The sequence below is a fragment of the Lampris incognitus genome, chromosome 7 (genome assembly GCF_029633865.1).
Source record: "Lampris incognitus isolate fLamInc1 chromosome 7, fLamInc1.hap2, whole genome shotgun sequence".
Lineage (NCBI taxonomy): Eukaryota > Metazoa > Chordata > Actinopteri > Lampriformes > Lampridae > Lampris > Lampris incognitus.
In genome coordinates, this window is record NC_079217.1 from 65,369,483 (window position 1) to 65,383,158 (window position 13,676).

Sequence of the window (13,676 nt, forward strand, 5' to 3'; positions counted from 1 at the left end):
CTTGATTGGTCAACTGCACCTCCAGGAGGTGCTATACTAGAAAAGACATTCAAATGGTCCCCTCACTTTGACCGTGTGTCCGATTTGAAAGCAACCAACTTTGTGACACTTATGGCTCAGTTAAGATGAAGTTGGTGGTCATAACAAGATGGCCGCCACAGGTCAGAGATGGTGCAATCAACTTCCAGGAGCCCTGAGGTGGGGTTAAATTAGGACGAAACTTGCTGAGTATTAAGATAATGGGGTCCACACTGCCAGTGTCTGTTTTCATTCCGATCAGCCATCAGGGAGCGCTACAGTAATCACACGGATGCTGCTAAATATAGTTGTGTATGTCCCCACCACCATTTGACTGAAAGTTATCAAACCTACACCTTATGACGTCTCTATCCATGCCCAAATCACTATTCCATAAGTCTGTGGTGTCAGCCATATTGGATGTCAGCCATATTGGATACAGTGGGAAACTTGTTTTTTTCTATCTCCTCCTATACCATTTGACTTATTTGAGCCCTACTTGCTTTGTTATGTTTATTAACACTGTTTATTCATAGTTATCACAAGAGTTCTGAAATTCCAAACTATATGCCCACCACATGCAGAAACATACAAGCATCGACCGCCGCCTCAACAGGAAGTAGGCAGATCTCCTAAATAGTTGGTGTACTTGCCACCAAACTTTGCGTGTAAGATCAGTATTAGGCCCTGAGGCCATGCACACGTAATGGGGCAGTTGTGCCTCACGAGGATGCTATAGTGCAAAAACCATTCAAATGACTCCTGCTCTTTAACTCTTTGTACTACTTCAACCAAACTTGGTTTCTGACTCTTGCCACTGCAGTTCACTGAATATCAGAAACACTTCGAGTAGGCTGCACAAAAAGTTCAGCGGTCAAGCCCTTCTATGACCTTTTCCGCTTGGCACCTGCTCTTTGCTGCTTGCAGCCATATTTATTGATATTGTTACTAGGACTCAAAGGGGTTGAGCTGTCACCTGATTGGCTGCCTTCTGTCATGTTTTTAGGGTTGGACGGGGTCAGGCTCGACCTCCTGTGGCCATACCACCTAAGATCTTGGAGGAGAATAGCAGCATCAATACCACACAGGTACCATCTTCCTGTAGTGCCGAGACCGGCTTCCTGTTTCCACATGACTAGTTTCTGCATTTGTGTTCTTCAATAACAGTTCAGACTGCACTACCAACTGGATGAGACGCGCCGTCACAGAACCGCTCCAATAGCATCTCAGTAGAAACTCATAATAATGAGGTTGCAGTTGAAATGTGATGAGATGTTGTTATCCTCTCAGGTCAGCTCAGAGACGAGTCGTGAGAGCAAGACTGATGAGTCCAACAGTGGTGAGTCACCGCTTTTACTTCAGTCAATGTGCTGTCAACTGTTTGGTCACATAATTTTGAAGCTACAATCCTGAATCTCTGGTTTTACTGTACCAGTGTGTGTCCTGTGTAGGTGGTGGTGAAGTGGGTGTCTGACCTCCATTCCAGATGAATGAGAGTCAGCAGGGCTGTTGTGTCAGAAACACACAATAGAACCTGGTGGAACCTGAGTTTTACTTATTGATGGTGTACTATCTGTTGGTAAAGGTCTTCTACCAGCTTGTTCTGTTATATCTGCTGGTTAGGGGGCGTCCGGGTCGCGTAGCGGTCTATTCCATTGCCTACGATCGGCGGTTCGAATCCCTGTGTTACCTCCGGCTTGGTCGGGCGTCCCTACAGATACAATTGGCCGTGTCTGCGGGTGGGAAGTCGGGTGTGGGTATGTGTCCTGGTTGCTGCACTAGCGCCTCCTCTGGTCGGTTGGGGTGCCTGTTCAAGGGGGAGGGGGAGCTGGGGGGAATAGTGTGATCCTCCCACGCGCTACGGCCCACTGGTGAAATTCCTGTCAGGTGAAAAGAAGCAGCTGGGGACTCCACATGTATGGGAGGAGGCATGTGGTAGTCTGCAGCCCTCCCTGGATCCGCAGAGGGGGCGGAGGAGCGACCGGTCCCGGTCTTTGTCTGGTAATTGGCTGGATACAATTGGGGGGGGGGGGGATCTGCTTGTTAGACACAACACTTCTTCACATCAACACTACCTGCCTTCCTCTTCCTCATCTGACTGCTATGATGAAGATGGAAACACTGTGCACTAGAGTAGGGTTGACTTCTGGGTCCGGATCAGTGTACGAGCTTAAACCGGTTTGATTTTATGCAAACTGACTGAAGCGGTGTTTGTCAGTATGAGATGTTATGGCAAATTAAAAAGTAGCCTACAACCTCAGCAGCCTGTGCCGACAGCGTCAAGGTGCTGAATCCAGCTTGCCCTGCATTAGTAATGATAACAAGCAGCATGACAACATGGTTAACATCATGTTATGTTTGTTTATGGGCGGCACGGTGGCTCAGTGGTTAACGCAGTCGCCTCACAGCAAGAAGGTCCTGGGTTCGAGCCCCGGGGTAGTCCAACCTTGTGGGTTGTCCCGGGTCGTCCTCTGTGTGGAGTTTGCGTGTTCTCCCCATGTCTGTGGGTTCCCTTCGGATGCTCCGGTTTCCTCCCACAGTCCAAAGACATGTAGGTCATGTGACTTGGCCATACTAAATTGCCCCTATGTATGAATGTGTGTGTGTGTGTGTGTGTGTGTGTGTGTGTGTGTGTGTGTGTGTGTGTGTGTGTGTCGGCCCTGTGTGATGGCCTGGCGGCCTGTCCAGGGTGTCTCCCCTCCTGCTGTCCAATGACTGCTGGGATAGGCTCCAGCATCCCCGCGACCCATCTGTCCATCCATTAGCCGAACTGCTTATCCTGCTGTCAGGGTCACAGGGATGCTGGAGCCTATCCCAGCAGTCACCGGGCAGCGGGGGGGGAGACACCCTGGACAGGCCGTCAGACCATCACAGGGCTGAAACACACACATTCACACCTAGGGACAATTTAGTACAGCCGAGTCACCTGACCTACAGGTCTTTGGACTGTGGGAGGAAACCCACTCAGACACGGGGAGAACATGCAAACTCCACACAGAGGACGACCCACCAAGGTTGGACTACCCCGGGGCTCGAACCCAGGACCTTCTGGCTGTGAGGCGACCGCACTAACCACTACACCACTGTGCCACCACTTTGATATTCATGTGTCAGATATTGTGTAAATGGGCGAGAGATAGAAAGTCTCTGTAAAGACCTTGTTTCCTGAAGCTGGATGGCATCGTTCACCTGTCAATCAAGCAGCCATTTCTCTTTGCTCATTGGCACCTCTGCTGTAACTCTCTATGTTCAACCACTACACCTGCACTCTACAAACCAGGGATTCGAATAAATCTTCTTAGTGCAGCATTAAAGAGGAGACTTTCCGTAATTTGACACTGTCTTTGGTTTTTACTGAACAGACGTCAACGTTGAGGCTCCACTCAGCCGGTCCAGAACTCAGAGCCCGGTGCTGGACACTGAGCACCGCTACACAGGAACCAAGACCAGCTGCAGCCCACAAATGTCCCAGGACGGGTCCTCAAGCCGGGAGTTTGACCCTGCCACCTCCTCCTCCGCCAACCAGGGGGTGAATGAGGAGCCCTCCTCTCTCTCTGTGGCACTGGGCGACCATGGCGTCCGGACTTCACTTCGCCTCGAGCTCAACACCAGGTAACGCAGTGGGTCACCGCCAGCTGGACATCATGGAACGCTGGTCTCCGGTCATATGTCTCATATTTGCCAACAAAATGCAGCTAGCGATGTAATTTTGTTTTTGTTTTTTTAATATCATTATTGGGCATCCGGGTGGTGTGGCGGTCCTACCAACACAGGGATCGCTGGTTCGAATCCCTGTGTTACCTCAGGCTTGGTCAGGCATCCCTACAAACATGACTGGCAGTGTCTGTGGGTGGGAAGCCAGATGTGGGTGTTTGTCCTGCTCGTTGCACTTGCACCTCCTCTGGTCAGTCGGGGCGCCTGTTCGGGGGGAGGGGGAACTGGGGGGAATAGCGTGAGCCTCTCACGTGCTACGCCCCCCTGGTGAAACTCCTCACTGTCAGGTGAAAAGAAGCGGCTGGTGACTCCACATGTATGGGAGGAGGCATGTGGTAGTCTGCAGCCCTACCCGGATCAGCAGAGGGGGTGGAGCAGAGACCGGGACGGCTCAGAAGAGTGGGGTAATTGGCCAAGTACAATTGAGGAGAAAAGGGGGGGGGATTCCCCCCAAAAATACAATAAGTAGATAAATAAGGAGTAAGTCATTCCTCGGCAAGTTGAGGTCAAATTGTTGGAAGAACTTTCCTCATAGGTCCCTCAGTTTTCCTTTTAATGAGTCTTTGGCATCGCTGGCGGATGGTGTGAAGCGAAGCTCTGCATCACTGAGTCAGAGAAGTTGTCTGGATTGAAACACATTCACATGTCAAACACTTAAATTCATCACCTCCATTAACTCTGCAGTGGCTGAAGGTGGCGCTGTGACATCCTCAGTGTGTAACATCAGACGCTCACATGGTTTGTGTGTTCATTTCAGAAGAGGAGTTGTGTGTGTGTGTGTGTTATGACATGGAGATGTTCACTTTTGGAGTCAGCGTCTCCTCCTTGTTGTGCTCCCAGCAGTCAGATCGGCGTCTCCCCGGCCTCCCAGAAGGCTCAGCAGTGTGGAGGAGAGGCGCCGTCGAGCCAGCCCGCCATGTCGACGCCCGCGGAAATTATGTCACTGATCGGGGAGGAGAAGAGACCAACTGGTAGTCTGGAAGAGAGTTTGGCAGCTATAGGGCACCCCCGAAGCCCCACCCCTTCCACCTCCCCCTCTGCTGGGGGGGATGAGAAGAGAGGAGTACAGGCAGAGCAAGGTACACACATCACACTAAACGTTGTGTCCATATAAACTGAGTCACCTTTTTGGGATTTCATCACCTGGATTCTTGAGCGTGCATCAAGACATAATTTCACTGACAAAAGCTAGTAGGAGATATCTTCTCTTCATCAAACAGCTGAAGGAAAGGAGAACATCAATACATCAGACTACACCTCTGAATAAAAGTAGGATGTATCTCGTCAGAGATGAACCGTGATTGACGGGTTGACTTTGTGGTTTGTGGGTGTTGTGTGATGTGACGTCTGCTTGTCTGCAGGTTCTCCGGTGGACTTATGTCAGCAGGTGATCAGAGAGCTGAAGCAGAGCGTCAGCAGAGCGCTAGACTTCTACGAGCAGGTCAGACTCCCCCAACACCACCTCACTTCCTGAAGATGCAGAACCCACACTGACACCATACAGTAGAAGGCTTGTTGTACTGGTCAGCTCCCAGTAACCAACAGTAGATGACTGGTTGAAATGGTCAGCTCCCAGTAACCAACAGTAGCACTGCAAAAAACATGAGCTTAAATACAACAAATAAACACTGAATATGAGGAGAAAAGTACTTAATACTAGTGAAGTTATCTGTCCATGCAGCAAGATAATTTTACTTGACAAGAAATCTTACAATAAGTTGGTTCCAGTCTAGAAATAAGTAGGCTCGGATGAGTGTTCAAAGGCTTAAAATAAGAAGAAAATGCTGGTTTTTAGATCAAATTACTTAAGATCAGACTTGCTACAGCACAGTAGTAAGTGAAATACACTGAATATTAGCAAATAATTCTTTTTTTTAATTATTTCTGATTTTTCCCTTTTTCTCCCAATTTGTGGCCAGTCGCTCCCTATTCTAGTTCAAACACCCACCCTCATACTGTATGCGTTCGCCAACTGCCAATTATTGCTGCTTCATCGAATCTGGCCATAGTCTGATCTGACGAGACCGAGGCGCGAACCCCGGTCCCCAGTGGACAACTGCATTGACACAAAGCCGATGCTTAGACCGCTGCACCACCATGTCAGGGGAGGGTGCCCCAGACACAGCCAACACTAAACCATACACGTCAGAGCAGCTGAATGCTTTCAAAAAGATCAAGAGCTGTAAAGATTACTACCAAATTCTTGGAGTTGAAAAGGATGCAAATGTAGCAAATAATTCTTAACTCACTTTTTTGCATTCTTAATTTTAGCACACTGAAAAAGGAACAAGAAATCAAATCACTAATTTAAGTGGAAACTACTTAATACTAGTGGAGTATGATTATTCTGTTACTTTAAACAAGTTGGCTCATCTTGAAATACGTAGGCCCAAACTTAAAACTAGTCCTTAATCCCAGAGCATACATCTTAAAACAGGAAACTTGATTTTACTGAAACCACAACCAGGACAAGTGAAATTTCTGTCAACATTTATTGACAACTCTTTCCAAGTTTGAGCAGTGGAAATCAAAGTGTACTTTCATTTCGTGATAGGTGAAGCATGTTGGGCCATTGAATAAAAATGTATTTATATATATAAAAAGCCTTGTGTCATTCTTAAATCAAGCAAGTGAACTTGAGTTTGTGTCACTGAATCTTGAAACAAGTTATTTTTTGTGATAGAGAATGGTACAAATTGCTACTCTAGCTAATGTAGCTTGTTTTAAACAATAAATTACTCAATTGTAAGATTTCCTGACTAATTGAGGCATAAAAGGCATATTCATGATCAATTTAATAATTTTCCATTAATTCAAAGATAGAAACTAGTAAATAGCTTTTGAAACAAGATAATTAATCTCATATTTCCTGATCTAAGATTTTAAATCTTGGCAAGCACAGAAGAATTTGCAGTGTGACTGGTTGTACTGGTCAGCTCCCAGTAACCAACAGTAGATGACTGTGGTGTACTGGTCAGCTCCCAGTTCATATTTATCAGGGTATTTATGAACAGATTTTGGTCTAGGCCCTTTGTAGCAATGCTAACACGTGAAAAGTTGAGTTCTCAAAGTGTTCAGGGATCCAGTTCGTTTGGTCTTCAGGAAGAAACTGATGAAAGCTGAGACCAGGTGTAAGATACGTATAAACTCCAAATTTCTGCTTTCATGTGGAAGGTTTTACTTTTATTCAAATGAGAAGTTGAGCAGATGTTGTTCTGTAACAGGCCTACAGAAATACTCAGATCAATATAGGTCCAAGAGAAGAACTGTCTTCACATGCTATTTAAATACTGTTTTAACAATATAAAATGTTTAGAAAGTCTAATGAGCAAGTGTAAGTAACTGATGTCTGAGCTTTCTCGTAGAGGAAGTAGCAAGAGCTCTCCAGTGAGAACATCCAGTCAGGGTTTTTATACACCAGTTGATATTTGTTATGTAGTAGTTATGAGTAAATGAGCCAGTTCTGACTCTCTCTTACTAGTCAGACCATTCTGACTACTAACCCTGTCAGTGTGTTAGAGCTGGACTGAATGATTGAAACCAGGAGATCTTTTTTTGGGGGGGGGATTTTTCCCCCCTTTTCTCCCTAATTGTACTTGGCCAATTACCCCGCTCATCCGAGCCATCCCGGTCTCTGCTCCACCCCCTCTGCTGATCCGGGGAGGGCTGCAGACTACATGACATTACATTACAGTCATTTAGCTGATGCTTTTATCCAAAGCGACTTACAATAAGTGCATTTAACATAGGAAATCAGGAGAACTACTAGTAATCAGAGGTCATAAGTGCATCTAAACAAGCATCTAAGAGCAAAACCAGTGCTAAAGTAAAAAGCGTAAGAAAGAGTTTTTTTGTTGGTTTTTTTTTTTTTTTTTTTTTTTTTTTTATGCGTGAATACAATAAGTGCTAAGAACAAGTAACAGGGTAGTAGTTCTTGAAGAGGTGAGTTTTCAACCTGGGCCGAAAGATGGGCAGCGACTCCACTGTCCTGACATCAGTGAGGAGTTCATTCCACCACTGTGGGGCCAGGACAGAAAAGAGCCGCGACCGGGTCGATCGGCAGCAGGGGCCTCGGGGCAACCAGGCATCCCGAGGCAGCAGAGCGAAGTGGTCGGGCGGGGGTGTAGGGCTTGACCATGGCCTGGAGATAGGAAGGAGCTGTTCCTGTCACTGCCCTGTAGGCTAGCACCGGAGTCTTAAACTGGATGTGAGCAGCTCCTGGGAGCCAGTGTAGAGACATGAGAAGGGGAGTTATGTGGGAGAACTTTGGGCGGTTGAACACCAGACCAGCTGCAGCTTTCTGAACAAGCTCCAGAGGTCTGATGGCCGACGCCGGGGCGCCAGCAAGGAGTGAGTTGCCATAGTCCAGCCGGGAGATGACCAGAGCCTGGATGAGCACCTGTGCCGTCTTGCTGGTGAGGAATGGGCGAATCCTCCTGATGTTATAGAGGAGAAATCTGCAGGAGCGAGCAACCGATGCAACGTTTGCAGCAAACGACAGTTGGTCGTCCAGGATCACAACCAGATTCCTCAGTCTGAGTTGGCGTCACCACGGTGTTGTCAATGGTGACGGCCAGGTGACGGCCAGGTCTCGATGTGGGCAACCTTTCCCTCGGAGGAACATCAGCTCTGTCTGGCTTCAGGTGGTGTGTTGCCATCCACTCCGAGATGCCAGTCAAGCACACAGCAATGCGTGTCTCTACTTGTGTGTCAGAGGGAGGAAAGGACAAGATCAGCTGGGTGTCATCGGCATAACAATAGTAAGAGAAGTCATGTGAGCGAATAAAAGAACCCAGGGATGTTGTGTACAGGGAGAACAGGAGAGGACCCAGAACCGAACCCTGTTCAACGCCTGCAGTCAGTCTGCGAGGCTCCAACGCAGATCCCCTCCATGTCACCTGGTAGGAGCGACCCATCAGGTAGGATGCAAACATTGAGAGTGCAGAGCCTGTGACACCCAGCCCCTCGAGGGTAGAGAGGAGGATCTGGTGGTTCACTGTGTCAAACGCAGCTGGCAGGTCCAGGAGTATCAGGACAGAGGAGAGAGAGTTTGCTCTCACAGAGTGCAGCGATTCTGTCACTGCAAAGTCACGCTTGCCTTTGTTCACTCTATTCTTCGTTCAACCTAGGCTTGTTTGCCTGACGCTTGGAAGTAGCAGCAGTTATTTAAAGAACACTGAGTGCTAATTGTCTGCCAGGAGTGCAGGCCACACCCTGGCCACTTAACACCCAATTGGCCAAAGAGGTACATTGAAAATAGGCTTATTGCCCAGAAACTGGTCACTTATGTCAAATCTCACACATGCCTCCTCCGATACATGTGGAGTCACCAGCCGCTTCTTTTCACCTGACAGTGAGGAGTTTCACCAGGGGGACGTAGCACATGGAAGGATCACGCTGTTCCACCCAGTTCCCCCTCCCCCCCTGAACAGGCGCCCGGACCGACCAGAGGAGGTGCAAGTGCAGCGACCAGGACACATACCCACATCTGGCTTCCCACCCGCAGACACAGCCAATTGTGTCTGTAGGGATGCCCGACTAAGCCGGAGATAACATGGGGATTCAAACTAGCGATCCCTGTGTTGGTAGGATACAGAATAGACTGCTACGCTACCTGGATGCACGAAACCAGTAGCTCTGATGGTATTTTAGCACATGTCCAAGCATCATCTGGGTTTGGAGTTTTGGTGACCGGTTCTTTCATGATAGAGACTGACCCGCCATTCATCACAGACTGACCCATGTTGTTAGCTTCTAGACTGATGGATCAGATTAGATTTTAGGTCAAGTGAACTGGCCGTACTAAATTGTCCCTGGGTATGAATGGGTGAGTGTGTGTGTGCCCTGTGTGATGGTCTGGCGGCCTGTCCAGGGTGTCTACCTGCCTGCTGCCCAATGACTGCTGAGATAGGCTCCAGCATCCCCGTGACCCTGAGCGCAGGGTAAACGGTTGGGATAATGGATGGATGGTAATATGGTCTGCATTTTAAACTGATGAATTGGAGATCATGAGAGCAGTAGTGATGAAGGATTGTTGTGTATTTACACCAGCGCTGATTGACCATGAGACAAATACCTCCACCTTTTTTTGACTTGTGAGACAGTTTGACTGACCTGTCAGCTCTGAAGATAGTGAAGCCAGGGGGGGTTACCGCTTGATCAAGGACCGACTGATCCAGCCATGTCTCGGTAAGCAGAAGGCTGAGCAGTCTCTGCTTCCCGCAGTGTTGTTTACAGCCAGTATATTCTCTGGAATGTTGGCAGGTAGTCCCAAACTGCCAAATGTAGTCCTCCTGATGTACAGCACGGAAATATAGACAAAAGTGCAAGACACGGCAGCAGAGCAGCAACTGGGTCAAGCCTCACAGCAGCCATTTTGATGTAGAACTGCCTCCACAGTTGGGCTCCGTTAAACTTTACTTCAGTGCACAGAGACACGCTGGGCATCAAACAGGCGGTTTTCAGCCTGACATTCTGTTGTGATCATGTCATGTAGATGTTACTGTCTGCTGAGTCTGTTCTCTGATTCCTTCCTGCCTGTTTGACGCTGTCACTCATGAGAATCGTCTTTGTGGCGGTTCTAAGGTGGGCAGTTCTATCCATTCATGAGAAATGTATGGTCTTTATCAACATGGGTATGATGGAACCTTTATGCCTTTTAACCTTTGATTAATACAGCGGCTGTTACTTTGTAGAATTAGACAAGGAAACTCTCATACGTACATATTAATAGGTGAGGCCCCTTATGTTGAGCTGCATGAAGAGCTGAACACAGAGGAACTACTACTACTACTACTACTACTACTACTACTACTTTTTAGTCTTGTCTGGTGGAAACATTTAGTCCCCTCTTGGTTCTTGTGGGAAGATGGCGGCACGAATTCGCATTTGCAGCGGCCTCACCCGGTACTGTCCATGCAGTGTCTTTGTCCACGTCTGCGTCTAAGTTTTGTCTTCGTTTGATGGCTGGGAGAGCTGGCGCTGAATCAGCTTGGAGAGTGAGGCAGGCTAAGCTAACTGCTAGCTCATGCAGACCAGCGGTTCCGACAGTCATCCTGGCTGGCGTTCCTTCCCTTGGACAGTGATTCTTTTGTTTAGTTTGGATATGTGTGTTAGTTTGGGTATGTGTGTTCTTGTAGTTTTTGGATGTGTTTTTGTCTTTGTGCTGTACTGCTGTGGGCTGGAGGAAGCGACAAATAAAGTGTTCCTGGTCTTGATCCTGTTTCCTGGTTTCCATTCATTTGAGTCGGTCCAGAAGCTTCACGAGGTAACCCTGAATGGTTTTTGTCTTTCAGATGAGGGTCGTGAACGAGAGCTCCGAGCAGCAGCTGCACGTGCTGTCGGTCATGAAAGAGGCGTTCTCTGCCGCCCACGCTGACCTGGGGTCGGTTTTACCCGAGGGGCGTGCACCGGTAGACGACAGGACACTCGCTCTGCTGGAGAAATACTCCCACATGCTGCTCCAGATCACCAAGGAGAAGCTCGCTGAGCACGCTCACTGAGCTCGCCATCTGCACAGCGTACATTTCGACACAACGTTGTGTTTCCTCAGCCAACACACCTTTGAAAAGACTGCTTTCTGCTAACATGGCGTCCCACTGTGGCGTCAGCAGACACACCCAGATGGCTGCTGCTCCGTCAGTCTGAGGCTCTCCTCTTGGTTCTTGCTGGTCGGCCTGTTCTTAAGACGGCCCCTTTCATAAAGATCAGTATTACTTTTAATGCACCTTACATTTACTTTAAGATGTCAAACTGATGTGTTTCTTTTAGCCTGTAGTTGATACTGACTTGTTGTGTACATGTTGTTGTTTTACTGGTTTCTAAATAGTTGGTTGTGTAACTTCACACAAAATGGGTACTTTTGTTTTCAACCTGAGACTGAACGAACTGTCCGTCTTTTTGTATTAAAGGGAATTTTCATGAAACTTTCAGCATCTTCTCTGTTTCCTGGTCCCCGGGGTCACAGGCATTTTGAATTTAAAATAATGACAGCAAACCAAACTCCACACAAAGGACGACCCCAGGTCAGGTGAAACAAATACATGTAGGTCAGGTGAAACAAAGTCATGTAGGTCAGGTGAATCAAGGACGTAGGTCAGGTGAGTCAAAGATGTGTTGATCAGGTGAATCAAGGATGTGTAGGTCAGGTGACATGTAGGTCAGGTGAAACAAAGACGTGTAGGTCAGGTGAATAAAAGACATGTAGGTCAGGTGAACCATAAACATGTAGGTCAGGTGAACCAAAGACGTGTAGGTCAGGTGAAACAAAAACATGTAGGTCAGGTGAAACAGACGTGTAGGTCAGGTGAAACAAATACATGTAGGTCAGGTGGACCAAAGACATGTAGGTCAGGTGAAACAAAGATATGAAGGTCAGGTGAATCAAAGATGTAGGTCAGGTGAATCAAAGACATGTAGGTCAGGTGAATCAAAGACATGTAGGCCAGGTGAAACAAAGACGTGTAGGTCAGGTGAATCAAAGACGTAGGTCAGGTGAACCAAAGACATGTAGGTCAGGTGAAACAAAGATATGAAGGTCAGGTGAATCAAAGATGTAGGTCAGGTGAATCAAAGACATGTAGGCCAGGTGAAACAAAGACGTAGGTCAGGTGAACCAAAGGCATGTAGGTCAGGTGAAACAAAGATATGAAGGTCAGGTGAATCAAAGATGTAGGTCAGGTGAATCAAGGACGTGTAGGTCAGGTGAAACAAAGATATGAAGGTCAGGTGAATCAAAGATGTAGGCCAGGTGAAACAAAGACGTGTAGGTCAGGTGAACCAAAGACATGTAGGTCAGGTGAAACAAAGATATGAAGGTCAGGTGAATCAAAGATGTAGGTCAGGTGAATCAAGGACGTGTAGGTCAGGTGAATCAAAGACATGTAGGTCAGGTGAACCAAAGATATGAAGGTCAGGTGAATCAAAGACGTAGGTCAGGTGAACCAAAGACATGTAGGTCAGGTGAAACAAAGATATGAAGGTCAGGTGAATCAAAGATGTAGGTCAGGTGAATCATAGATGTGTAGGTCAGGTGACTTGGCCGTATTAAATTTTCCCTAGGTGTGAATGTGTGTGTGTGTGTGTCTCTGTCTCTGTCTCTGTCTCGGCCCTGTGATGGCCTGGCGGCCTGTCCAGGGTGTCTCCCCGCCTGCCACCCAGTGACTGCTGGGAAAGGCTCCAGCATCCCCGCGACCCTGAGAGCAGGATAAGTGGTTCAGATGATGGACAGCGAACCACAGAGGAACAGGAGCAGGATCCTCCATCAGCAAATCTGTCAGAGAAAAAAATACTGAGAGCAGAAAAGTTTAGAAAATAAACATAGATGCAATGGGCGGGGCCCAGCTGAACAATGCCAAATATGAATCTCAGGAAGAGTGGAGGAAGAAGAAGATAAAAAGATGAATGGAGTGTCAATACATCGGTTGAGGGACTTGAAGAAAATAGTGGAGGCTCTCTGAGGCCCCTCTCACCCCTTACAAAAGGTGCAAAATGGTTTAGTCTGCCCCTCACGAGCATCTCTCAATGCAGCTCATGTAGTCCTGTGGCGAGTGACTGCTGACACAAGCACTAGCACAGAGTCATGTCTTCCCCAAAGAAAGCAAAACCCGGGTTCCAGAAAAGAGAAGAACAAAGGAAAGGGAGAGAAGGCAACATGAGGGGAAACAACTGTTGAGTAACTTCTTCCAAAAGAAAGGTGAGCTAGGAGCTTTTAAAAGAAAGGTGGCTAGCTAACTCCTACTACCACAGTTAGGTAGCAGCTAGCTAGCTGACTCTTAACTCCTACTACCTGAAGACAGTAGCAGTTAGCTAGCTAGCTAGCTAGCTAGCTAGTACTGTACACACAGTATCATACATTTATCAGCATCACAGCTACAATGTCAGTCACTGCAAGATAGTTAAGTTAGGTTAAAATAGGTTAATGTGCTGTGATTGTAAATAATATA

General features: G+C 47.5%; 1 protein-coding gene across 1 annotated transcript in view; it reads left to right on the plus strand.

Moving 5' to 3' along the window:
- wdr62 (WD repeat domain 62) overlaps positions 1-11,647 on the plus strand; it is a 54,937-nt gene extending 43,290 nt beyond the window's left edge. The window contains exons 27-32 of the mRNA XM_056283016.1: positions 1,025-1,106; positions 1,309-1,357; positions 3,381-3,630; positions 4,573-4,811; positions 5,094-5,173; positions 11,028-11,647. Of these exons, the coding sequence (XP_056138991.1) occupies positions 1,025-1,106; positions 1,309-1,357; positions 3,381-3,630; positions 4,573-4,811; positions 5,094-5,173; positions 11,028-11,234 (907 nt within the window). The 3' untranslated portion in view covers positions 11,235-11,647. The remainder of the gene's footprint in view (positions 1-1,024; positions 1,107-1,308; positions 1,358-3,380; positions 3,631-4,572; positions 4,812-5,093; positions 5,174-11,027) is intronic.
- Positions 11,648-13,676: the final 2,029 nt, after the last annotated feature.